The following is a 25,087-nucleotide window of genomic DNA, read 5'->3' on the forward strand; positions in this document are numbered from 1 at the left end:
TACTGTTTATCATTATTGCTATTATTTCACTGAAGACTGTAGAGTAAGCAAAATCAGCAAATATTTATTATGTGTTTTATACTTAGCACTGTGCCATGTTTTGGGATACAAAAAATTAGAGACCACAGTCATATTCTTTGGAAGCTTAAAATACATACCAGAGATACAAACCAGAGATAGAAAGTCTAAATAGATAAAAATTCAGTAGTGTATAAAACAGCAGTAGAATGTGAACTAAAATGTGATAGTTATGCAAGATATAGTATATAGTGAAAGGATGATAAATTTCTAAAAGGAGATTTTCTAGGAAGCCTTTAAAACAGAAGGACTGGCACTAATTGTGATACAGTGCTAGGAGTATAAAGAACAACAGGGCAGTAAATGTATTAGCCTCAACTAGGATAATGGCAGAGGCAGCCAATACAATGGCATAGACTCTTACCTGAAATAAGAGTCTGCTAGATTTCTGACTAAATGGATTCAGGGTTAGAGTATGTCAACTTCTACCTACCTACTGGGCTAGTTGATAGTAGATAGTTGAAGCTCCAGTTAGAGAACTAGGCTGAGTCCAGACTGACCACTGGGTAGCTACAAGTGGCCCAATATGCCAGGATGGAGACCAGTCAGTGGACAGTATTGGGCCAGCCAAGGAAGAGAGAATGTTTTATTCTGCAAAAGATCTAATAGCTAAGCTACTAGTCAGAAAGAACCTAGGGTCTCTAGCAGAAGCATCAAAAATGACGGAAATAAATAATGTGTTGGGGCCAAAAAAAAACAAACATTTGGTGCAATTAATTGGGACACAGAAATTACCAGGATGAGTCAGTTTTGGAGTGAAAGAAAATGAACAATTTAGTTGTACAGAAGTAGAGTTTCGGGAAACAGGCAGGCATCTACTGCCTTCCGAGTAGCTAGAAATGTGGAATCAATATTTAAAAAGGAGAGTGAACCTGTGAGAACAAATGAGATTCTCCACCCCACCCTTGGAAAACAAAAAATAAAAGCTTAGAAGAGAGATAGTGAAAAAGATGCAGAAGTCAAGAGAGAGAGTTTGAGGGGATAGAATCAGATGGAATAGGGTGGTTAGAGACTTTTCTACGTATAAAGCTTTTAAGGAAGAAAAATAAAGCTTTCAGAGTACAAGTGCCCAACGACAGAATAATCTCATACATGAAGAATTATGCCTGATTTTGTGAAAAACTGAAGGATAATGCAGAAAAAGCAGGCCACATGACATAATCCTACTATAAAAGCATCAAAGCATGACTCAGAGATTTAACCCACAGAAAGTTATTAATAAGTCCTTCCTGTTTGCAAAATAGTACAAACATGCCATACCACCAAGAACAAAATAATCAGACCTTTATTCTCCCTCTCTCTACCTTGCTTTTTAAAATACGTGGATTAAAACAATCTTTAATGATTTCAATGTTATTTTCAACCTACATCCAACAGTAAATAACCAATCTCCCTGGCTATTCATTTTAAACTTTACTTTGCCAGCATTTGTGGGATGGTGTCCGATTTTTTTTAACTTGAAAACTTTAAAGTTTGAAAGTTGGTAAGAGTTGACATTACCAACTGTTTTTTTTTGTTTTGTTTTCAAATTAAGCACAGTCCAAAGATTTCCTTAATATTAAGTGTCTGCTTTTAAACTTTTTTTCTTTTAAAAAAAATTTCCACTGCTGTTATAGCTTCTATAAAGCACAGTTCATAGACAGTTGATCAGGTGTGCCCTTTGATTTTTTTTGGTACTGAAGATTTTTTAGAAATCATCCTCACGTACTCTAAGGCACAGCTGAAATTAGATTTTTAAACGGCTCTTTTACAACTGTATATAATATATGCATGTATATTTGCATATATGCTCACTCCTGTATTTATGAAGATTGAAGGGAGCCTCTCAAGACTTAGTTCTAACTATGACGGTTTAAATGGAAAAAAAAATTGGCAAAAAGGCACTGCTCTAAAATGTAAAGAAAATAAAATTAATGCAAAGAAAAAAATTAGAATGGATATATTTTCCTTAAAATTATGACTCTGACAATTGAAAAAAGAAATGAGATTGAATTTTTTAAAATTATGATATTTAACATGGCAGGGGTAAGAATAAAGAGAAAAATGCCAGGTGTGGTGACGTGAGTCTGTAATGCCAGCTACTAAAGAGGCTGAGGAGGATCACTGGAGCCACGGAGGTCGAGGCTGTAGTGCACTGTGATCACACCTGTGAACAGCTATTGCAGTCCAGCCTGGGCAACATGACAAGATCCCATTTCAGAGAAAGAGAGAGAGAAGAGAGAAACTATGTATATCATATATTGGCTCACCAAAAAAGTTAAGCTGTAATAATAGAATAATACAATCATCTAGATATAATATATGTAACATATAATCATATAATAATCTGAAAAGCATGTTGGGTCTCTCAGCAAATGCCTTTTTTCCACCTGTTCTTGCATATTGCTGTATAATGCCTGCTCTTCTATCCCTTTGAAAGGCTCCTTTCGTCCTTTAGTTGGGAACTTGGGTGGCACCTGGCAGAGCCAGGCTGGTTTAGGCACCTCTACAGGCTCTCAATGCCCCTGGCGCATACCCACTCACAGTGGATGCATTGCACTGTGACATTAATAGTTGCTACTTGTTTATCTGCCTTTCACTAGACTACACCTAGCTCTAGAGGGCTGGGTGTCAACCTTTATTCATCTTTTTGTCATCTTTTAAATACAATATATGGCACATACAGTGTTTGAATATATAAACTAATGAGTCATGTCCTGTGTTATCAATATGAATTGAAATATGGCATTACATGTTAAGAAAAAATCTAGTCACTCAATATACAAAGGTAAGCAACTTTTAGGGAGAACTGCAAGCTCAAAGCTGTAAGTCTTACACCTTTATAGTATAAGTAAAGTCATTTTTGTTTCACCAGCAGCATATTCATGCTTTCCACAAAAAGTAATACTTTGTTTAGTTAAGATAAAGAAACCCAAATGGAAAGGTGTGAGTTAAGTATGGAAAAGCTAATTCACAATGTGATTTAAACCATAAAGGAATGCTCTCCCGACCTATGGAACTCCTTCTATTCAAGCAGATATGAATCCACGCTATAACTAAAGAGATCTACAAGTGTGAGACCTGATGGGGTAGAGGGGGAAAAGGACATACACATGGACTTGAAAACAGAGTGTAAATAACAGCCACCCTAAAACAGTAGTCAGTTTCTTATTTTTACTTATCTTCCAGTTTCAGCAGCTCTGCCTTCATCCTCTCTCAGTTCTGGTTTGCTTGTCAAAGCAACCTTAGTAGGGAGCAATAAGCATATTCACAGGAGAAAGGGAGAGCCCTGGTGACCACAGACAGCCTGCTCCCCAAGAACCTACCTGCCTGCAGGGAACCCCTCAGGCCAGGGAGGAAACTCTAGGCACAGAAAAACAGCAGAGCATGTTCACTTCCAGTAAGCAAATGAAATCTATGCCTAAAAAACCTCAGAAGCAAAAGAAATGACCTCATATGGCCATTATGGCAAGGGACAGAAACAAGTCTGAGTTGAAAGAATGTAAACAATAGCAAAAGACTTTTGAAAACCAGCTTCCACTACATTTCACACATTTGGGCTTTGGAATAAGAATAATAAAGGGATGAGATATAGGGGCAGAGTCCCCATTTGAAACATTAACTCTTACAAAATGCAGAACAACTTTAAGAAGTTACAGGTCATCTCCTGGGAAAATTTTGATACCCTGTCAGTCTAGTTTCAGAATACCCAGGCACTCTGTACACGCACATGCTGACCAGGCATTTAATCTTTTCCAAGGTACATCATTCAGGTATATTTCAAGAGAGTATCCTGTTTTAGCAAGTTTACATAAATGGACATCAAAGTAAAGGAGGGGTTGGCACCTGCTTCCTTGCCCAATGTTTTAGAAGACAATGACTGTACAATCTCTAAGTGCTCTAGTCTCAGCTTCTGCTAAGATAGTCCTGTGATCCAGGTGCCAGTGATTATATGACAAATATTGCAGTTGCTAACGTCACAAGGGCCTTGGGTAATAAGAGAAAAATCAGACACCTCAGCACATGCTTTTCCTGGCAGCAGCCTGGTAGCACCTGTCTATAAGTTCAATGGCAGCATTATTTTAACAGAGAAGGCAGTTAAGTGCCCTGGCAGTGTATAATCTCATAACTTTTCATGTAAAAAAGAACAATATGTTTACTGTCCTCGCATTTTCTCAGTAGTAAAATGTAAGCTGTACCATCACTCTACTCATATATACTTTCCCTCCAGTGCCACATTAAACTGTGACTGCAAAAAAGGATGACCTTAATCCTGAGGCTAGAGTTTATTGTCACTTAAAACTTATCCCTATGTTTATATTTTATCATCACATACTAAATTCTGCCTCATAATCCGTCTGTAAAATTCATAAAGGTATGCAAGAGACCACGGTATTATAGTGACATCCATTCAAATCAGGGCCATGGACATGGGGCCTGGGGTACCTAGCTGTTTCTCCCGTTCCTCACGTCGCTCCCGGGCCAGCCGCTGCCGGTCATCAACACGTAACACAGGCGGAGGGTCTGAAAGCGAGATTAAAAAAAAACATGAGATGAAGAGTGGATTAAAAAAAAAAAGAAAAAATACACATTGATAAATATCCAGTAAATCTGAAGAATAATATATTGCTGCACTTTACAACAATAAGTACATGTGACTAGAGTTACAGTGATCTACTCAATTATTAGAAGTTTTCTAAGGATTTCTAAGCATTTTTCTTCTATTTGAAAACATGTAAAATCATGACGTAACTATAGCCTTTTGGCTATTTTCATCAAACAATATAAATGATGTTTTGTGTTCCTAAGCTACCAAACTTCTATTATTTTTATGCTTTAAAAAGTCTGTTCCTTAATGACCAACAAAATCCTTAAGTAGCTTTATACTGCACAAATGTTTGAGAGTTAGAGGTGAAGTGCTCGAGTCAAACAGACACACATTCAGTTTCTGCCCCGTCACTCGCCGGCCAAGGTACTTACCCACCTCTGTAAGTCTCAAGCTATGAGGTGTACTTTGATTTATTACCTGTAAAATGAGGATACAATAGAACCTATCTCTCATTATTATAATGACTGTTAGTAGAGTGTGTAGTGTGTATGTCCCAGTAAATCACTGAACATCTACTATGTGCTAGGCACTGTTCTGTATACTGAAAAGACAGCAGTCACCAAAAAAAGTCAAAAACCTGAGATTTCATGGGATTTACATTCCACTTGGGAAAAAATCTGACAAACAAGACAAATAAGTACTATACATAGAATGAAAGAAGGAGAAAAATACAGAGAATATAGGTTAAGGAGACAACAAGGAAATGAAGGGGATTATGACATGTCAGGAAAAGGATGTTTAAATTTTTAGATGGAGCCCAAGGAAGGCCTCACTGTGATAATGATGTTCCATAGAAAGTAAGTGCAAAGGCCCTGAGGTTGCAAGTACCTAATGTGTTCCAGAAACAATAGGGAGATCTGAGGGACTGGAACAGAGTGAGATGAGTAAGTGACGGGGCTCATGGTTAAGGTGAGGACTTTGCATTATACTCTGAGTGAGACATGGGTGGAGAAGAGGGGTTCTGCAGCAGAGGGCTAGGTTTACAGGCTCACTCTGCTGCCGTATTAAAACAAAATAATAAAAATGGGCATAATAATCACACTTAAAAGGTTTTTCTCTTTACTAAATTGACAGTAGAATTGACGTTGACAGGCCAGGCGCGGTGGCTCACACCTGTAATCCTAGCACTTTGGGAGGCCGAGGCGGGTGGATTGCCTGAGCTGAGGAGTTCGAGACCAGCCTGAGCAACACGGTGAAACCGTCTCTGCTAAAAAAATACAAAAAATTAACCAGGTATGGCAGCGTGCACCTGTAGTCCCAGCCATTTGGGAGGCTGAGGCAGGAGAACGGCTTGAACTTGGGAGGCAGAAGTTGCAGGGAGCCAAGATCGCGCCATTGCACTCCAGCCTGGGCAACAGAGCAAGACTCTGTCTCCAAAAAAAGAAAAAAGAATTGACATTGACATTTTTAGAACCTTGCGTTAAAAATGGGAATCTACTATAATAATACAGTAGAGACAAGCTGGGTGCAGTGGCTCATGCCTCTAATTCCAGCACTTTGGGAGGTGGGTGGTTCACTTGAGGTCAGGAGTTCAAGACCAGCCTGGCCAACATGGCAAAACCCTGTCTCTACTAAAAATACAAAAATTAGCCAGTGTGGTGGCACATGCCTGTAGTCCCAGCTACTCAGGAGGCTGGGGCAGGAGAATCGCTTGAATCCAGGAGGTGGAGGTTGCGTTGAGCCGAGACTGCATGCCCCTGCACTCCAGCCTGGGAGACAGAGCGAGACACCGTCTCAGAAAAAGAAAAGAAAAGAAAAGAAAGTACAGTAGAGACAAATAGCAGTGCTTTGGCAACAAATTTAAAGGCCTGCATCCCAAATGTCTTTTTTTTATTTTTTACGTTTGAGACAGAGTCTCGTGTCATCCAGGCAGGAGTGCTGTGGCACGATCATGGCTTACTGCAGCCTTGACCTCCTGGGTTCAAGTGAATCCTCCCACCTCAGTCTCCTGAGTAGCTGAAACCACAGGTGGCACAACCACACCCAGCTAATTTTTGTATTTTTTGTAGAGACAGGATTTTGCTATGTTGCCCAGGCTGCCATATGTCTCTTGAACTTTACAGAATTTGTACATTTAAAGAAAATAAAAACAGTAAAGACGCCCCTTAGGAGCCTGCATAAACCAGGCAGTGTGGATGATGAACAAGACTAGGGGATGGTTCTTAAAAATTGGTTAAATGGACTCCTCAATAGCCCACAATGATAAATATTTTTCAGATTTCCTAATCATTTATGTACTTCCACATATTTTTTATGTAGGAAAATATGGCTCCTGGCCCTAAAAGGTTTAATTTGGAAACAAGAAAATGGAAGTGGACATGACGACCCTCTCAGGCAATTTATTAAGGGCTATCCACAGGAAGTTCTTGCTATCATTTGTTTTGCTGAAAGAAAATGGTGGCCGTAGTAAAATGGCATTTTAAAGAAAGAACTCGGGATAAAAGTCAAGATGAAGTTAAAAGAAAGACCTTTAACAATTACTTATCACTTTAATACTCCTTAAATAATATGAGGTTTACTCACTCATGAAAAACTTTTTTTTTTTTAAACAGGATCTTGCTGTGTCACCCAGGCTGGAGTGCAGTGGTACGATCATGGCTCACTGCAGCCTCAATCTCCCTGGCTCAAGCCATCCCCTTATCTCAGCCTACCAAGTAGCTGAGACTACAGGTGTGCACAACCACAATCAGCTAATTTTTTTTTTTTTTTTTTTTTTTTTTGAGACAGAGTTTCCTCGCTCTTGCTGCCCAGGCTGGAGTGCAGTGGCGTGATCTCAGCTCACTGCAACCTCTGCCTCCTGGGTTTAAGCGATTCTCCTGCCTCAGCCTCCCAAGTAGCTGAGATGACAGGCATGCGCCACCAGGCCCAGCTATTGTATTTTTAGTACAGACAGGGTTTCACCATGTTGGTCAGGCTGGTCTCAAACTCCTGACCTCAGATGATCCACCAGCCTCCCAAAGTGCTGGGATTACAAGCGTGAGCCACCATGCCCGATCTCGGCTAATTAAAAAAATTTTTTTTGTACAGATGGGCTCTCACTATGTTGCTAAGCCTGGTCTTGAACTCCTGACTTCAAGCAATCCTCCTGCCTCAGCCTCCCACAGTGCTGGGATTACAGGCATAAACTGCCGCACCCAGCCTCATAAAAACTTTTATTTAATTATAAAAGTTGAAAATCAACTTTGTAAAAGCCATATGAGCACATTATGGAAAGTCTGTAAAATAGTTTAATTACTTTTAAAATTCCACTGACAAATTCTGTTAGACAATATTTCAATATTAAGTATGTGCCATGTCTAGCTTACTTTCAAGTACATGCCAAATTTCATACAAAATTTTGAAAAGAAGGCTTTAATAACACATGGGACACATGCCACTCCTGACAACCCACACCAACTCTGACAGCCCCAAGTCATAGTAATAACCGGTGCTCCTGCAGTAATGAGGCAATGCCCGATTGTGCAACGTAATGCTTCCCCCTGTGAAGTGCCTTTTGAATGTATATTCTGAAAATAGTTGAAGAAGTGCTAGTTTTTCCCTGATTTCTATGCTATCATTTCATATGAAAATTATACTCTTCGCATGTAACAAACTGCATCCTGTTTGGTAAGATAATATGTAAAAAACCAAACTTTTATACAATTAAAAATAAGGCTGTAAATAAGGCCAATGCTTAGGACTGCAGTAGTTCCTGGCTGTCCATCAACATTAGTGCTGAAATAATTACTATCTCTCTGGAAACAGATTTGAGGAAGTAAAGAAATGTAACATTTTTGAAGCTCAAGATGCATAGTGGTTGTGATACACTAGATGATTTTGCTTGATTTGGAAACCTGGCGTTAGAAAATATTGAATTGTAGAGTGAAAAAGTTATTTAGTGTAGGTTGTTTCTATCCCTCTGTTCCCATTAATATGAAAGTCTCTTGGGTGCTAGAATGTCATTAACACCTGTGGCAGGTTAAAGATGGCTGTGCATGGGGCTGGGGAGGAACAGAGACTTGTCTGTTTTCTTCCCTGCTGCATTCTCAATGCCTCGGGCTGTATGTGGTAGAAAAGGATATTCAATAAGTATTTGTTGAATGAATGAATGAACAAACAACGAACAACCTTAGCTAACCCTCAGAGCCTTTAAACTTTTATTAAGATGCACCAATGGGGAAAACTAAGAACAATCTTGTACCTGATAACAGAGTAAACTATTTAAACGCTAGAAGTTTAAATTTTAGTTTTAATAACTAAAAACTGATAAAAATTTATCTTTAAAGGTAGGTTTTCAAAAAAATACAATTAAATAATTCCAGTAAATAGTGAATTTCCTATAATTCATTGCCTTCTTTCTCGTTTCCACCCCCACTTATTTTCCCCTGAAACAAAAGTAAGCTATAGAAAATACTTTAAAATTATGTATAGGTCAGCCAGGCACGGTGACTCACACCTGTAATCCCAGCACTTTGGGAGGCCAAGGCAGGCGAATCACTTGAGGTCAGGAGTTCAAGACCAGCCTGGGCAACATGGCGAAACCCTGTCTCTACTAAAAATACAAAAGTTAGCCAGGCACAGTGGTGCATGCCTGTTATCCAAGCTACTTGGGAGGCTGAGGCAGGAGAATCACTTGAACCTGGGAGGCGGAGGTTGCATTGAGCCAAGATCGCACCACTGCACTCCAGCATGGGTGACAGGACGAGACTACGTCTCAAAAAAAAAAAAATTATATATAGGTCAGGCACAGTGGCTCACTCCTGTAATCCCAACACTTTGGGAGGCCAAGGCAGGAGGATTGCTTGAGTCCAGGAGTTTGAGACCAGCCCAGGCCTATTTGAAAAAGGGAGACCTCATCTCCACCAAAAATAAAAAAAATTAGCCAGGAGTGATGGCACATGCTTGTGGTCCCAGCTACTCAGGAGGCTGAGGTGACAGGATCGCTTGAGGCTGGGAGATCTAGGCTACAGTGAGCCCTGATTACACCACTGCACTCCAGCCTGGGCGACGGAGTGAGACCCTGTCTTGAAATAAAATAAAATAATGTATATTCCACATTGTTTCCCAATGGATCTAATATGGTTAGAATAAAATTAAGTTACTGATTCTCACAAGGAAAAAGGGTTTAAGAGGAATAGAACTTAGGCTTAATTAAGATTGCAGTTGCACTCCACATTCAACCTCCTACCTATGATGTTTCAAGTGTGGGGTGACATCTAACCTGGGGCACTGTTAAGGGTGAAAGGGAGTGCCATTAAAATTCTCTGTTTGATAACATGCATAAACCTGGATTGCCTTACACACATCTGAGAGTATGGTCATGCTACTAAAGAGCTCTCAAAGTTGACAAGGCTTTTTCAAGAACTCACTAGGCCTTGACTCATATGTAACAACTACTGTTTCTACAGTAAATACTTCTGTATTTCTGTCAGCAATTTGTACTTTATGAAGCACTTTCACATATTATCACTTTATTCTTCCCAATAACACTAGGAGTTAGCTAAGCATTTATTTATTCAATGAAGAGTTATTATGCCTCTTTTTCAAATGAAAAAACTCAGAGAAATAGATATGACTAATGAAGACAGCACGGATATGTGTCAGAGCGAGGGCATAAAACCCGATTTCTAACTCAGTCCTGTGCCCATCCACGCACCATGGCAGCTACAGTCATTACAATTGCACCGTGTGGCATCAGAGAAGGGCTGGAAGCTCCTAAGTCACACACTCCTCTATGAGGGCAAATTACTTATAAACAGTAAGGCAGAATAAAGTTTCAGTGGCTCTTTTAAAGACTTGTGTTGGGGGGCAGCAAAGGGATAGGAATTCAGAAGGATTTTTAATGAATTTGGGTATCTGCTTTTCTCAGGTCCATGAAAACACGCAGTTTTCTAAGGAAGTCAAACTATTAATCACTTGAAGGCAGCTGGAGTTCTGAAGAACCATCTCCCACTTCTTCAGGAACTAGCAGACGTGGACAGATCTGTAACTTTACAAACTGTCTGTTTTGGTCTGGGTTCAAGTATTCACATTTGAGAGCAATGGTCGTTCCAGGATAACACAGAACATAGTGTGCTCATAGTTCTAAAACACCACGAGGGACTTCTGTAATGTGGTTTGTTTGTTTGTTTGTTTGTTTTTTGAGACAGAGTCTCGCTCTGTTGCCCAGGCTAGAGTATAGTGGCGGATCTCGGCTCACTGCAACCTCTGCCTCCTGGCTTCAAGTGATTCTCCTGCCTCAGCCTCCTGAGTAGCTGGGGTTATGGACGTGCACTACCATGCCTGGCTAATTTTTGTATCTTTATTACAGAAGGGGTTTCACCATATTGGCCAGGTTGGTCTCGAACTCCTGGCCTCAGGAGATCCACCCGCTTTGGCCTCCCGAATTGCTGGGATTACAGGCGTGAGCCACCGGCGCCTGGCCAGTCATAATGTGTTTTAAATATAAAAGTCACAACTTGAATGTGGATAAATGTGTTCTACATCAAAGAGATGTTCTGGAGCCTTCTAATGAGTTTAAGTATCAGAAGGTAAAAGAGGAAAGGACATTTAGCTAAAACTTACTAGATTAAAAGGGATTCTCAGAAATCATTCAGTCAGGATGCCCATACCTGGTTAGGACAATACCTAAAATATCCCAAAATATATAATGAACTTTTTTTTTCAAGTTCTAGAAAATGAAAATCAACAAAATGCTTTAGACAGACATTCCTATGACCCGTATCCCACAAAAATTAAAAGGTGTTACTCAAGGCCAGCCCTCCAACACATAACTCATATTGTCCTTTGAGGAGACTCAGGAAAATAATGACATGGTGGTTACTAAATCAAGAGCCTTTTATATAGCTTGGCTTATCTGTATATACAAGAAAACAGACACAGGGATGCTCAAAAAGACACAATCAGAAGTGAAATGTCTCCCTATTTAACTTGACTTTAGCAATATAAATCAAATGACTATATATAAGGAGATGGCCAATAAAGGTGGAAGAGATTTTTCTGGCTTCTGATCTCTATACACTGTGTGCAATCTCTCGTCACACTGGTGGTTCTGTGTTAGAATGATCTATTCATATATTGGTTTATCCATCATACTGTCAACTGGAGGGTAGAGATTATGTCTTTTAATAATATATTCCTAGTACTTTCATGATGCTAACACTAGATGAATAAATGAGTTATCAGGATATAAAAGTATAAGCTGCACAGTAAAAGAATGGTAGAAATTAGAAGCAGTGGTGGATGGGGAGAACCAGAGAAATACAGCACCAACAACTAAGCTATGTTAAATTCTCATTGTATTACAAATGTGATTTTATTTTATTTTTTTGAAACACATTTATTCATCTTTTTAATTCTCGTGGCTCAGCACAGGGCCTGACACACAGTGGGCACTCAACAAATATTTGATTTCCAAAGCATGACCATTCATGCATCCATAATCCTCTTTTTATAGTATAAAGAAGGCTGATATTCAGGCCCCCATGTGTACCTTAAGTAATATATATTTCCCAATAAGCTCTTATTTTTAAAGGTGAGAAACAGTTCTAGGGTTCAATTTCAAAATCAAGATGACATTCAGGTGAGTGTATCACATGTCATTAAAAGACGAATAACAAAGCATATTTGCCTGCGCACCACTGCCTTTTCCCTTTCCTTCATTTTCTCTGTCCATAGGAAAGCAAAAGTTTTATTAAAGTTTTCACCATCTGTAAGAGCCCTGGACAATTTTTGATCCTGTAATGGCTTTTTACTTCAGTTTTTGTCACATATTAAAGCTGTGTGTCAAGACTGAGGATTATCCACTATCTTCTCTTCTATCTCTATGTATTTTTCTATTTCTTCCTCTGATAGCTATAACTTGGTTTCTGAGTGTCTGGTTACAATAACTGCAAAGGACTGTTGTGACTCAAGGATATTAGCCACCACCACTTGATGCTGATAAACTTCCAAAGCCTTCTGAGCTCGATTAATTACAATGGAGGGGTCAGTCTCCAACTTAAAGGAAATTATAAATGCTTTGGGGAGCACAATCTTTAATCAAAGAAGAAAGTATTTTTGGCACCATCTTCATTGTTATCTGCAGTGGGCCCCCAGATGACTGGATCTTGTGTTCAGGCATTTCAGAGCCAGGAACATAGAAATCTGACAGGGCCGTGCCAGGTAAAACATCGCAGAAGAGCCGGCCATGCTTCCAGAGGGACCTTGGTGCTGCCTGACGTGACCAACACCACCCGCTTGCCCTGCGCGCCCAGCCCGGCCGCGAAGTGGGCCATAACCTCAGCGCAGCACCAGGAGGCCAGGGGAACTCAGCTACCAGGTCCACTTCTGCCAACAAATGTGATTTTCATGCTAAAGAATTTCTACTTCCATAGAGACACACTTGAATACAAAAATAAAGGTCCACTAGAATAAGCTGCATGGGGACAGGGTTCATGTTGTTTGCTCATACAGTACATCTCTCATGCTTCTTCGGCATAGAAGAACTCAGTAAACATTAGATGGTAGCTGGAAGGTGGATGGCTAGATGGATGGATAAATGACTCAATGAAAAGGCAGGTTGACTGACTAAGGAAATCTCTGCTTGGTAATTAAAACTCCTCTGAGACTGCACACCATTTTCCACTAATGGCAGCTTAAGCAGTATTTTCAACAATACTTGTTATTGTCTTTCCTCTAAATGACAAACCAGATTTATCTGTTGTGTTCAAGACCTTTTCCACATGAAAAAAAAAATTCACAAAACTAAACACGCTAGAATGTTCTCTATAAGGTTAGACTCAGTTATTTCCATCTTTATTCTCACTGATTCACTGTGTCACTGTGCTTGAGTGACTTCAGTCCTGGATGCAGCATGAAGTAGGTTTCCAAGAACCTCGTGGGGTATTCGGCTTGCTTTCCTTTCCTTTGATTGTCTCCTGTTATCATACTGTACATTCATTCCTCCCACAGGCCACGCAATGGTTATTGGATAACCGGAAGCAACTGCACTGTTGGTTCAATTGTTTGTATTATATTTACAGACTGCTTGCTTCTTTGTATCACTGAATGAAAGAGACTATGAATCAGAGGTTATTAAATGAAATTACTCTGTAGGCATATAATCATTGCAAGGAATAGGAAACAAAACCATAATTCTATACAAGCTTTGCTATGTGTAAAGATTTCTTGAAATAGTTTTTGAAAAAGTCACAAAAGAGATACGCAATAATGCTTGTTGGACATACAGGTATAAAAAATTGTGTCCTATCATTTGAAACAGAATAGTAAAATTATTACCCCTTTAAGCTGCTTGACATTAAATGAGTGCATCCACATACACCATCTCATTGATTGTCAAAATGACTCTGAGAGGTAAGCAGGTCGTGTGTTTGAATCTACATTTTAAAGAGAGAAAACCAAGGCTTGGCTTTGAGAGGTTCTCTGACTTAATATCATACAATCCAGTAGGAGTGTGTGTTTGGTGGCAGGACTGAAACCAAGCTCTCCTAAATTCTAGTTTTCTGGAAACTAGAATTTAAACAAATTAAACCTTTATAATCATCAGCATGCCTTTAGGGCATAAAAGATAACCTTGATTTTCCCACAGTTAATGCAATGCATCATACCTGGTTTATTTCCTGAGTGGTTGTTATTTTGTCCTGAAATTGCAGAGGCAGGGCGGCTGGAGGCATTTTTCTTATCTTGCACTTTGTAGCTGTCGGGTGCTACAGAAATGAGACAAAAGAGAAAAGACACATTTAGTTTCTTAAAATTTCTTCAGAAACATTTAAGTATTCGACATTTACTGTTAACCTATGTACCAGGTTCTTAGGCTAGATTAAGGAAATGAAAAGATGAAGTAGTTACAACCCGTGCCCTCAAGGAGTAGGAAGAACACATAAAAAATCAACAACCTCAGCTTGAGTGACCCATCTTATAGAAGTGGCATGTTCAAGGGGCCATGAAGGGCCTTTCCCACGGCTGCACCAGTTTGCACATAAAGCAACCACGTGGAAGCACGACTGGAGTCTAAAGTCTTGGATCTGAGTTCTTACAAAGCACCATTGGCTTAGAATATATTTCAAATGGATTAATTTCTTTCTTGCTTTGGTATATTCAACATCATTTAATCTTTCTTTGGGGTCACTGAGTCTCTGCAGTAGCCCCAGGTCCTGACAACAAACATCAACCCTAACTGAATATTATGTAACAGCAGACCATGGAAATCGAAAAGACTTCAACGTATGTTCAGTACAAGTCACTTTTCTGAATAAGCCCTGATAAATGCTTTTGGGGGTGGGGTGCTGGAGGGAGGCTGTAGTTTGCTTTATTATGCTGAAATTCAAATTAAAAAAAATCAATTAAACAGGAGTTCTGGTTACGTTAACTCTAATTTATCTACATCTAACTTTTATTGGATCCATTCTAGGCGAACATCAGAGGCCTATCTGCCCACTTCATTATCGTCTGCATGTTGGGAATTCATTGCCATCCCAGAAGACCTTCTGAGTCATATTCACCATGAGACAAATATAAAATCCATTTTAAATTTTTCTGTGCTCATATAAAATTGATAGGTTAATTTTATTTTATGTTATTTTATTTTCCATTAAGCCATTTGGATTAGTAATAGGTTAAATTTCGTAAAATAAAAATAATTTTTTGAAAATTGTCAGGCCGTTTGGTCTAAGATTATATATTGCTAATTCCTAACTGTTAGGTTGGATGTATTTCTAAAGTTTTCAGGCCATCTCTCTGCTTTCATATCAGTCTTTTTCTTCTTCAATGGTTTAAGAGTCTGTATTTCTTCAAAAACTTCTTTGGTGAACATTGTAACAGCAAAAGACACAGACAGACCTGGGTTCAAAAGTGAGACTTGGTACATAACCAGTTGAGTGGCGAGAAAGTTATTTGGCCTCTCTGAGTAGGTCACGTGGGGTAATAATACTGCCTAACTCACAGAATTGTTGAAAGATTAACTGAGAAGACACATGTTAAAAATCTACCATAAGACTTGGCACATAGAAGGTGTTTAACAAGTATTCAAGGCCCTTTCTCCCAGCTTCTATGCTTTTCTGTGGAGTCCTGGGCATCCCATACCCATAGCACCCATGCAGGTTTGAGTGTGTTTTGGAGTCAGCAAACCTGGTTCTGCCATTTACCAGCTGAATCCTCAGCATGTCACTTAACATCTCTAAGTCTTAATTTCCCCATCTGTAAATGGGGAAAACATCTACTTTCAGAGCTGTAAAAATTAAACGAGATAACGTACAGAAAGGTAGTTCATTGCCTGGCCCACAGCAAGGCACGATAAATGGTAGAAAGTATTTTTAGCTCTCTTCAGGAAACTGGCCTTCTAGTTCCTCAGGGATTTGAGAGAAAGCAAACCTATGTTAACTTGGTGATGGGGTCCTGAGGGCAAGTGACTAAAGTGGCAGGAAGGTCTGGGTCAGCCGCTGTTTCCAGAGGTTTTCAGCTCAGCCACAGTTATACCTCCTGGTGCTCTCAGGTAGGATGAACTTATTGATATGATGTTTAGGGTATGGCCTGGTTTGGGAAGAGGTAATTAGTCCTTCTGATTCAGGGTTTGGGGGAGATGACAGTTTTCTAAGATGTGATGTCTTTCATTATATTAAGTAAATCTGAGCCTTTAAAAAAAAAAAAAAAAACCTCAGTAACAATGGGAAAAATAAAACAGAGAGTTGTGGTTTTTTTTTTTGTTTTTTTGTTTTGTTTTTTGAGACAGTTTCGCTCTTGTTGCCCAGGCTGGAGTGCAATGGCGTGATCTTGGCTCACCGGCAACCCCCGCCTCCCAGGTTCAAGCAGTTCTTCTGCCTCAGCTCCCAAGTAGCTGGGATTACAGGCATGCGCCACCACGCCTGGATAATTTTTTTGTATTTTTAATAGAGACGGGGTTTCTCCATATTTGTCAGGCTGGTCTCGAACTCCCAAACTCAGGTGATCTGCCTGCCTCGGCCTCCCAAAGTGCTGGGATTACAGGCGTGACCCACCACGCCCAGCTGGGAGTTTTTTGTTTTTTTTAAACAAAGTGCACGGGATTTCACTACTTAAGAACACAATGACAACAGGAATTTATTCATTTTCTGATTTCCAAAATTTAAAAACCTGAAAATCCTCATTAACTAGAAGATAGGATTGTATATACCCTTATAAAAGTTCTCATGGAAAAAAAAATTGAAATGACTAGGTGACTTTCCAGTATTATTTATTTGAATCTCTGTTCTTTCATTAAAAAAAAAGAAAGAAAATTAAGCCATATACTACGATGCTCAGTAAGTCTTTGCTAGCCTTATGAAATCTTTACTGATTATCCTGCTAGCTTGAAAGCTGTATTCCATTAGTGTCACATGTGAGTGTTGAGGTAAAGACAAGAGGAAGGATACAAACAAGCACCCTGGTGGTCTGGAACTCTCTTTCCGACATACTCTAAAACAAAATATAGAGGCATCAGACATTTGGAGCCTTCATCTAGTGAAAATTCTGCAGCTCCAGTAAGTGCTGCAATGTGCCTGTGCAATCCACATCGTCTACCACTCACTGATTCCTTCCAACGTCTTCCCACAAAGGCCTTGGTGTTCTCACGGCTTTGTTTCTACTTCTGACTGTATGGTCCAATACAGTCTTCTCTCAACTGCTCAAAATAACTGGTCCAACAAATGACCTGTCAATTTAGTCAAAATACTTGCTCTGAGACACGTCTGACTATAACCTTTGCACCATCCTGAGTTTAAATCTCACTGAATAATATGGGGACTTGACATCCACAAGGATAATGTATTTCAGTCACTCTTTTTAATAAAATCTGGAATGTGGGCTGTGAAACAGCAAAAGCTTAAACTCAGTTCCCAGCTCTGTATAGTCCCTTATCCATGGAGGAATACTAGGTTCCCAAGACCCCCCGTGGATTCCTGAATTTGTGGGTAGTCCCTGACCATACATACGCTATGTTTTTTGGATCTACTGAGACAGCTCCTATGTGACTGACAGGTGTGCAGCGACTACAGTGTGGATCCACTGGACAAAGGAATGATTCACATCTCAGGCTGGACAGAGCAGGAGGGTACGAGATTTCATCACACTACTCAGAACAGCATAAAATTTATGAACTGTTTATTTCTGAAGTTTTCCATTTAATATTTTTGGAGTACAACTGACCGTAACTGAAACCTCAAAAAGCGAAATCATGGATAAGGAGGAACTACTGCATACATGCTTCTCTGCTACAGTCTTCAACTGGACTTTGTGGGCATACAGCCCCTTTGTGGACATAGACTTGTGAGGACACAGCTTTGGGGGAGTGACCTAGAACACAGAACTAGAGGTTGAACCACATGAAATAGCCTTTTATGTAGTAAAAAATGGTTAAAATTTAACAACTTTTATGTTTCAATCTAATAGTTTAAATAAATCTGTATAGAAAAGAGTTACCATATCAGGCCTGAGACTGCTGTCCTTATTATTTTGTATATATTTATATATATTTATTCCTTACATCTATTTATTCAAATATACCTGCCAGGAGTATTGTAACACTCGAATCATAGGTATGAAGTGTTTTATCCAATGTGATTTATAAAATTTGCATTAGAACAAGAAGGAAATAAAGCAACAGCAACACTCCTAATGACATTCCTGATTATTCCACATAATGGAGAATTTCTCCTTAGTTTAAATTCCTCATAATTATAAGTGAAGTTGGGAAGCAATGATCAAAGCTTATGGGAGTTAGCATAAGACAAACCTGGATTTCATTTCCCACACTACCTCAGTTTTCTTCCTACTTGCATTTATTCGAACAGTACACTACTCCATGGGACATCTTGAGCTCGATGCTGGAAGTAATATTATTAGGGGTATAATGTATCTCCTTCTACCACTTCTTTTTCCTTTTCTTGTCCTATGTTTCTAGGTTACACTGTATTCTGGAGCTTCTGATTCCTCCAATACTATCTCCTCTCTTCAAAAATCATCTCCCAGTATGGCCTGAAATACTATCTGTACATCAGTCACTGTCGAGTGTGCATTTATAAATATGTGCTCTCAACAAAGTTCCCGTCTTCAACCTCTAGGGAATATCTGCTCATGTATTTCTGCTATCATTTGAATGTCCTCACAAAAAAGCCAACCCCCTAATGTCAGTCTCTTTGTCACAATCAACAGAACCACCAGGCTCAGAAATGTTAAGTAATTTTAAGGAATTAAGTAATTTTTTCAACATTTACAATACCTCCATGGGCCAGACACTGTGCTACGCAGTGAGCATACAAAGGTTATATGACATACTATCTGCTTTCAAGATGCTTATCATCCTTTGGAGGAGAGACAGTGTGCACATTCATGAAATTGCAACAATAGATCGATTCAATTTTCTAAAAAATCCATAAACCCACAGAGGTTTAATAACCAAATAAATGATATAGATAGTGTTACAGGAATTTGGAGTGGAAGAAGGAGCCACAAGGCACAGCAGTCCCTGGGCAAAGAGCTTGCAGACCAGAAAGCATCCAGATAAGTGAAGAATAATGTGGAGAAGTTCCCTGACTGGGATGGAGCACGAGCAAAACTACCAAGGCAAAGAGGCAGGAGAGACAATCAGGACTGTCTGGTCAGAACAGCAGGTTTAGGAAGGGAGGCAGTTGAAAATATGACAAGAGAAACTGGCTAAGGTCAATGTCTCTTTGAATTCTGAGAGTGTGGACTTTCTCGTGAAGGCAATGGAAAGTCACTGAAGTATATATCACATGGAACTTCCAGCTGTGAACTACTTTAGCTTCAGTGGATTCTGTGTAAATGGAAAGTGAAGTCTAACAAGCCTGCTGGAAATGAATTTAAAAAGGATCTCATCTTAAAGAAAACAATAAAAGGAAATCAGACAAAAACAGACATGCTAAGAACTCTGCCTTCTATAGAATTTAGTAACTAGTCAGGTTCTTCCACTTACCCGTATCGTGTACCAAGAGATAAGTATTTGACCATTACGTGGTAAAAAGTAACATGAATATGGTGAAACTTATGTCTGTCCCTGAAGAAACAAGAAGTAGGGGAAGAGTAGAGTCAGTGTGGTCACCCTAGAAGAAGCCAAGGACAGCTCACGCAGCACCATATAGGGACCCTCCACCGGAAATGGGACTCCAGCCACAAACTCCTGGGAGGATGAGCAGCTGGCAGGCCAGATAAGGAAATGGGCCTGTTGGGAAATAGGTAGGGCATATTTTTGAAGGTCATTTTGCAGGGAGTGAAGAAGATAAAATATGGGAAACTGATTGGTGTTATTAATCTTTTGTAGACCCTCACTTAATGGGGAAGCAGCTGCTTCATGGGGCATGCCTACAGGTATTGTGTCATGGCAATTTAAGTAACTGTCAATGTCAAAAATAGTGCAGTCTCATTTGCTCTTCTATACACACCAGAATAAACCCATTTCATGGTATGGTGCAACATCCAGCCACATTCAATCTGACTGACATTTTGAAACAGAAATAAATAATAGTGATGAACCATTTATTCACTCTATTGCTCAATTCTTGTTGACAAAACATAAAAAACTAAATAGGATCATCTGATAATGATACATATTTGAGTTATACACAGCACTCTCCCTATTCTGCTGACAGAAACAATTCAATTAAGATCTTCGTTTTCTTGCATTTCACACATCTATACAGAACACAAAGTTAGGATTTGGTGGCTATGGTAGACTTCAGCAGAGCATAGTAAGAATGTGGAGGCTTTACAATTTGGAGTAGCTAATTCAGCAATGACAATGACTGAAAGTCACTTTCTGATTTCTCCATCTCGTCATAATGGAAAAAACCTTAAGATGTATGACCATGATAGAAAATGATATTAAACCAAAAGGAAATAAATTTGTTCAATAAAGAGATAGTACAAACCCAACAAAAGACATTGATTTTATAAATACAGTCCAACATGGTGTATAGTTATATGACACATAGGGACAGAATCTTCCACAGGTATCACTCCTTATTTCTATAACTGCACTAAGACTTGAAGAATGGAACAGAGACACATAGGTCTTTGTTAATAATTCATATTGAACCACTTCCAAAGAGAAGTTGAGGCAGTTGGATTGAACTGTCAAGGTCTATGCATGAGATTATAAAAAATACTGACATAGGCTGGGCGTGGTGGCTCACACCTGCAATCCCAGCACTTTGGGAGGCTGAGGTGGGCAGATCACCTGAGGTCAGGAGTTTGAGATCAGCCTGGTCAACATGGTGAAACCTCGTCCCTACTAAGCATACGAAAATTAGCCAGGCGTGGTGGTGCACGCCTGTAATTAATCCAGCTACTCGGGAGGCTGAGGCAGGAGAATCGCTTGAACCCAGGAAGTGGCGATTGCAGTGATCCGAGATCCCGCCACTGCACTCCACCCTGGGTGACAGAGCGAGACTCTGTCTCAAAGAATAAATAAATAAATAAATAAATAAATAAAATAGTGACACAATCAACATTTTCTGAAATAAAAAACCTAACATGTGATAGGAAAGATCATGTATATAACAGCAAAAGATAATTCTATCAAAATAGGTTACCAAAATATTCCTAAGGGATAGGACTGGGCCATTTTCCTTCAAGGAGCTGATGTCTAGTCATAGTCATCATATTCTGAGCTTAAACAGTCTCCAAATAAATGGAACATCGGCATTCAGTCATTGATATCTGGCCAGGTGCAGATCTATGATAATTTTCCACTTGACCAGAGCAACCTCAGGGCAGGGGTCATGCCCTTCAACCTTATAATCTCCAGAATAACATGAGATATTTTTTCTCTTCTGATGTGAAGTAGACGTGACCTTGATCTGAGAACTCTTTTTGTCACCCTTTCTCTACAATCTTAGCAGTCATCAAAAAATAAGAAAATGTATTCTTTTTCTTTTTACTAATCATCTTATCATTAATATTTTTTATTTCTGGACTTTTGTCACAGTGTTCCACAAGGCACACATCCATTCCTCTCTTGCATCCTTCATCAAGCATTTGTTCAGTGTCACATATGTGCTGGGTAGTGTGCTAAACACCTCACATCAGAAGAGAAAAAATATCTCATGTTATTCTAGGATGATTTCAACATTATATTAGGCAAGACTCAAAATCAAATGGATGTTTTGACCCCACTTCATAGAAAGGAGCGCTCAGTCTCACCTACAGTGAGAATCTCAGGAATTAGAGTGACACTCTGCAAACACAACAGAATACAGGTCGAGCATCACTAACCCAAAAACCTGAAATCTGAAACCCTTCCATTTCCAAACATTTCAGATAAGGGACACTCAAGCTGTTACTGCTTATACTGCATGGAGGAAAGAAAGCATGTGAACATTACAGCCTCTGCTGGTAACATCAGACAAGCATCTCAACTTTGGGAAATTTGTAAACCCCAACTCTTTCCCAAGCAGTTAATAAATTTATTTTGATAATCTGTTATATAGCCAAAAAATTATCCACCCTAGCTAAACATGAGGAAAAGGATATTTCAGAAAAGCACATGTTCCATATATCTTGCGGGAACTGGGGGGAATCACCCACTAAGCTCTTTCGTTTACCACTAAAAGCAGCTCCTCGATTCACATCACAAATGCTTTCTGACACATTGCGCTGACAGGAATAAACATTACACACTTTAAATTCAACCAAAAAGGCTTTTATCTAAAAAATAAGTAAATAAATAAAACAAAAACCTTCCTTCAGCCAGATGGCAACACTAAAAATAGAAGAGAAAATGATGTATTTTCCCCTTGCGTTAATATAAATCAGATTAAAAGGCAAGCCTTTTCATCTCCATTGGTGACTTACCACCAGTCACAATGCTAGCTAGCTACTCTACAAGCATTATCCCTGCCCCACAACGTGAATAATGTTTACGACTAAGCAAAGTACAGGGCAAAGTACACAAAAGGGAGGGCAAAGTCTAACCATATTAAAGTTTTCCAGTCACACGGAGAAATGGTAAATCAGAGATTGTAGTTACCCATCTATATTTTAACAGCTGGAAACGGAGTTTATCAAATTAGACCCAATTCAATTAAAATCAATGTGTAATTAGAAGAAACTATTTAAATAATGTGGAAAAGAAAAATAATTGAACTCAACTTTATTATACTTCGCTTAATTAAAACAACGAACTGAAAAGAGGGTGTTTTTACTTTAATAGGATAATGATTTACTTTAAGGAAAACTAAAATGGCTAATGCCAGTATTTTACAAAATGATTACTATTGGCCATAAAATAGAAAAGCTTTCATACTTACAAAGTACAGTTATCTAAGTAGAAAATGTACAATACTTAAAAATAGTTCTAAACAGGGGACTCAGTTTTAAATATCAGTTTTGTAAATAAATTTGCATGTAATTTTAATCCTATGAGTATTAGTTAACTGAGTTTAATCAGTGAAATAAATACACATATACACTGCTGTCGAATATCAAAAATTAATCATCTCTCCTCTGTAGAAAATATTAAAATATTTTAAATTTCTTATGTAAACTTTGTAAAATTTAATAGGAATGATATGGTAGGTTCTGAACGTTTATTCCAACTCAAGTAACCACTGAACATTTAACTTAAAGGTTGTCTAAAATTATGGGCCAACGCATTCTCCCCATGCTGTCCTGTGCTGCAGTCATTTCTGTATCTGTGACTGTGTTCTTTTTTCCCTCACTAGAACACCAGCCTCATCATCTTTGCAACTATTTACATCTCATCTCTTTTTCTTTCTTAGAGCAGTTTTAGGCTTACAGCACAATTGAGCAGAAAGTACAGAGTTTCATATGCTGTTGCAGCCCTGCGCCCCCACCGCCTATCCCACCATCAACATCCCACAGCAGAGTGGTCCACCGGTTACCACTGATGAGCTGACACTGACACGCCATCATCACCCAAAGTCCATAGTTTACATGAGGGGCCACGCTTGACGATGCACTTTCTACTGGTTTTCATAAATGTATAATGACGTGTATATACCATGTAGTAACATGTAGAATTCAATCCATTTATAGTACAACTCGATCCATCATAGTCCAACTCAAGTCCCTTTCCCATGAAATCTTTTTAAGCTATTCCTACCACCATCACATTTCTTTCTCTGACTTTTACTGCACTCCAATGCAATCCGTCCCACGCTATTTAGCATTTGATTTCATTCTATCTTGTATCATTTTCAGAATGTATGCTTCCAAAATTTCTAAATACTGAGTCCCATGAGAGGCAAAACAAAAAAATGTGTTCCACATTAAAATAAAACAAAACCAAAACATAATGGGGAATACTTGATGTAACATTTCTCTCTTGGAGATGCATACTACAAGTTTGCATAGGGAAGGGGCTATATCATTCCATTCCATGCTGGTTACCCAATAAATATCAACTCTTTAATGCTTTATTTATTTATTTATTTATTTATTTTTTGAGACGGAGTCTTAATATGTCACCCAGGCTGGAGCGCAGTGGTGTGATCTTGATTCACTGCAACCTCTGCCTCCTGGATTCAAGTGATTCTCCCGCCTTAGCCCCCCGAGTAGCTGGGACTACAGGCGCGTGCCACCATGCCTGGCTAATTTTTGAATTTTTAGTAGAGACGGGGTTTCACCATCTTGGTAAAGCTGGTCTTGAACTCCTCACCCCAGGTGATCCTCGCACCTCAGACTTCCAGAGTCATGGGATTACAGGCGTGAGCCACTGTGCCCGGCCTTGATGCTTCTTTTCTAACAGAACCCTGATTGGCCACTGGACACAGATCTGGCCAAAACTTTGAAGACTGAAGTGGTTAGGTGTGGTTTGTGGGAATGGTCCTTAAGGCACAGCAGACTCTGGTGTGTGAATTTATTTGCTCTTCACCTCTCCTTTTCTTCCTGCTTTGAATGTCGATGTGATGCTTAAGGCAGAGCATCTATCTGGAAACCAGGAGGCTACCAGGAGGGAAAGGCTGAGGGAACAACAGAGACTCAGGCCCTGACATCTTTAAGTTGCTGGTCTAGTATCAGCAGCTCTTCACTTCTATGTTCCCGATAGGTTAGAGAAAAGAAAATCCCCAATTTGTTAAAATCATTAAGAAATTCTGTACTCATAAATTAAAAAAAAAAATCCCTAAACTGATACAGAGATCCTACTGGCTACAGAATAAAGTCCATGCATCTTAGCCTTCCAAATGTCTTATTTCTTATTCAGTAACTCTTTTATTTGATCCATCATGAATCCTATGTAGTCTAATCTGTTCCAAAAGTCAGAAAGCAAAGCAGGTCCTGGTTCATTATATTAAAGCAGAGCAGCTTTAGATTTGAAAATAGTGGGAGAAGCAATATCAGGAGAAAAAATGAGTGAGAGATGCCACATCAAGTTTTAATAACATTTTTAATAGAAATCAGTTCCATAGGAATTCAAACGCCTTAGCAGCCAGTGGAATTCTAAAAAGAATGTGA

At 39.2% G+C, this 25,087-nt stretch overlaps 1 protein-coding gene and 1 pseudogene across 13 annotated transcripts in view; both read right to left on the reverse strand.

Moving 5' to 3' along the window:
- Positions 1-25,087, reverse strand: part of MAP7 (microtubule associated protein 7) — a 208,133-nt gene that overhangs the window by 63,860 nt on the left and 119,186 nt on the right. For all 13 annotated transcript variants that reach the window (XM_009452071.5, XM_016956367.4, XM_016956361.4 and 10 more), the window contains 2 exons: positions 14,254-14,352; positions 4,504-4,581 (listed from right to left, as the gene is read on the reverse strand). In XM_009452071.5, the coding sequence (XP_009450346.4) occupies positions 4,504-4,581; positions 14,254-14,352 (177 nt within the window). The remainder of the gene's footprint in view (positions 1-4,503; positions 4,582-14,253; positions 14,353-25,087) is intronic.
- On the reverse strand, positions 12,308-12,919 carry LOC134810218 (phosphopantothenate--cysteine ligase-like; annotated as a pseudogene).

Source organism: Pan troglodytes, chromosome 5, assembly GCF_028858775.2.
Source record: "Pan troglodytes isolate AG18354 chromosome 5, NHGRI_mPanTro3-v2.0_pri, whole genome shotgun sequence".
NCBI classification, from domain to species: Eukaryota; Metazoa; Chordata; class Mammalia; order Primates; family Hominidae; genus Pan; species Pan troglodytes.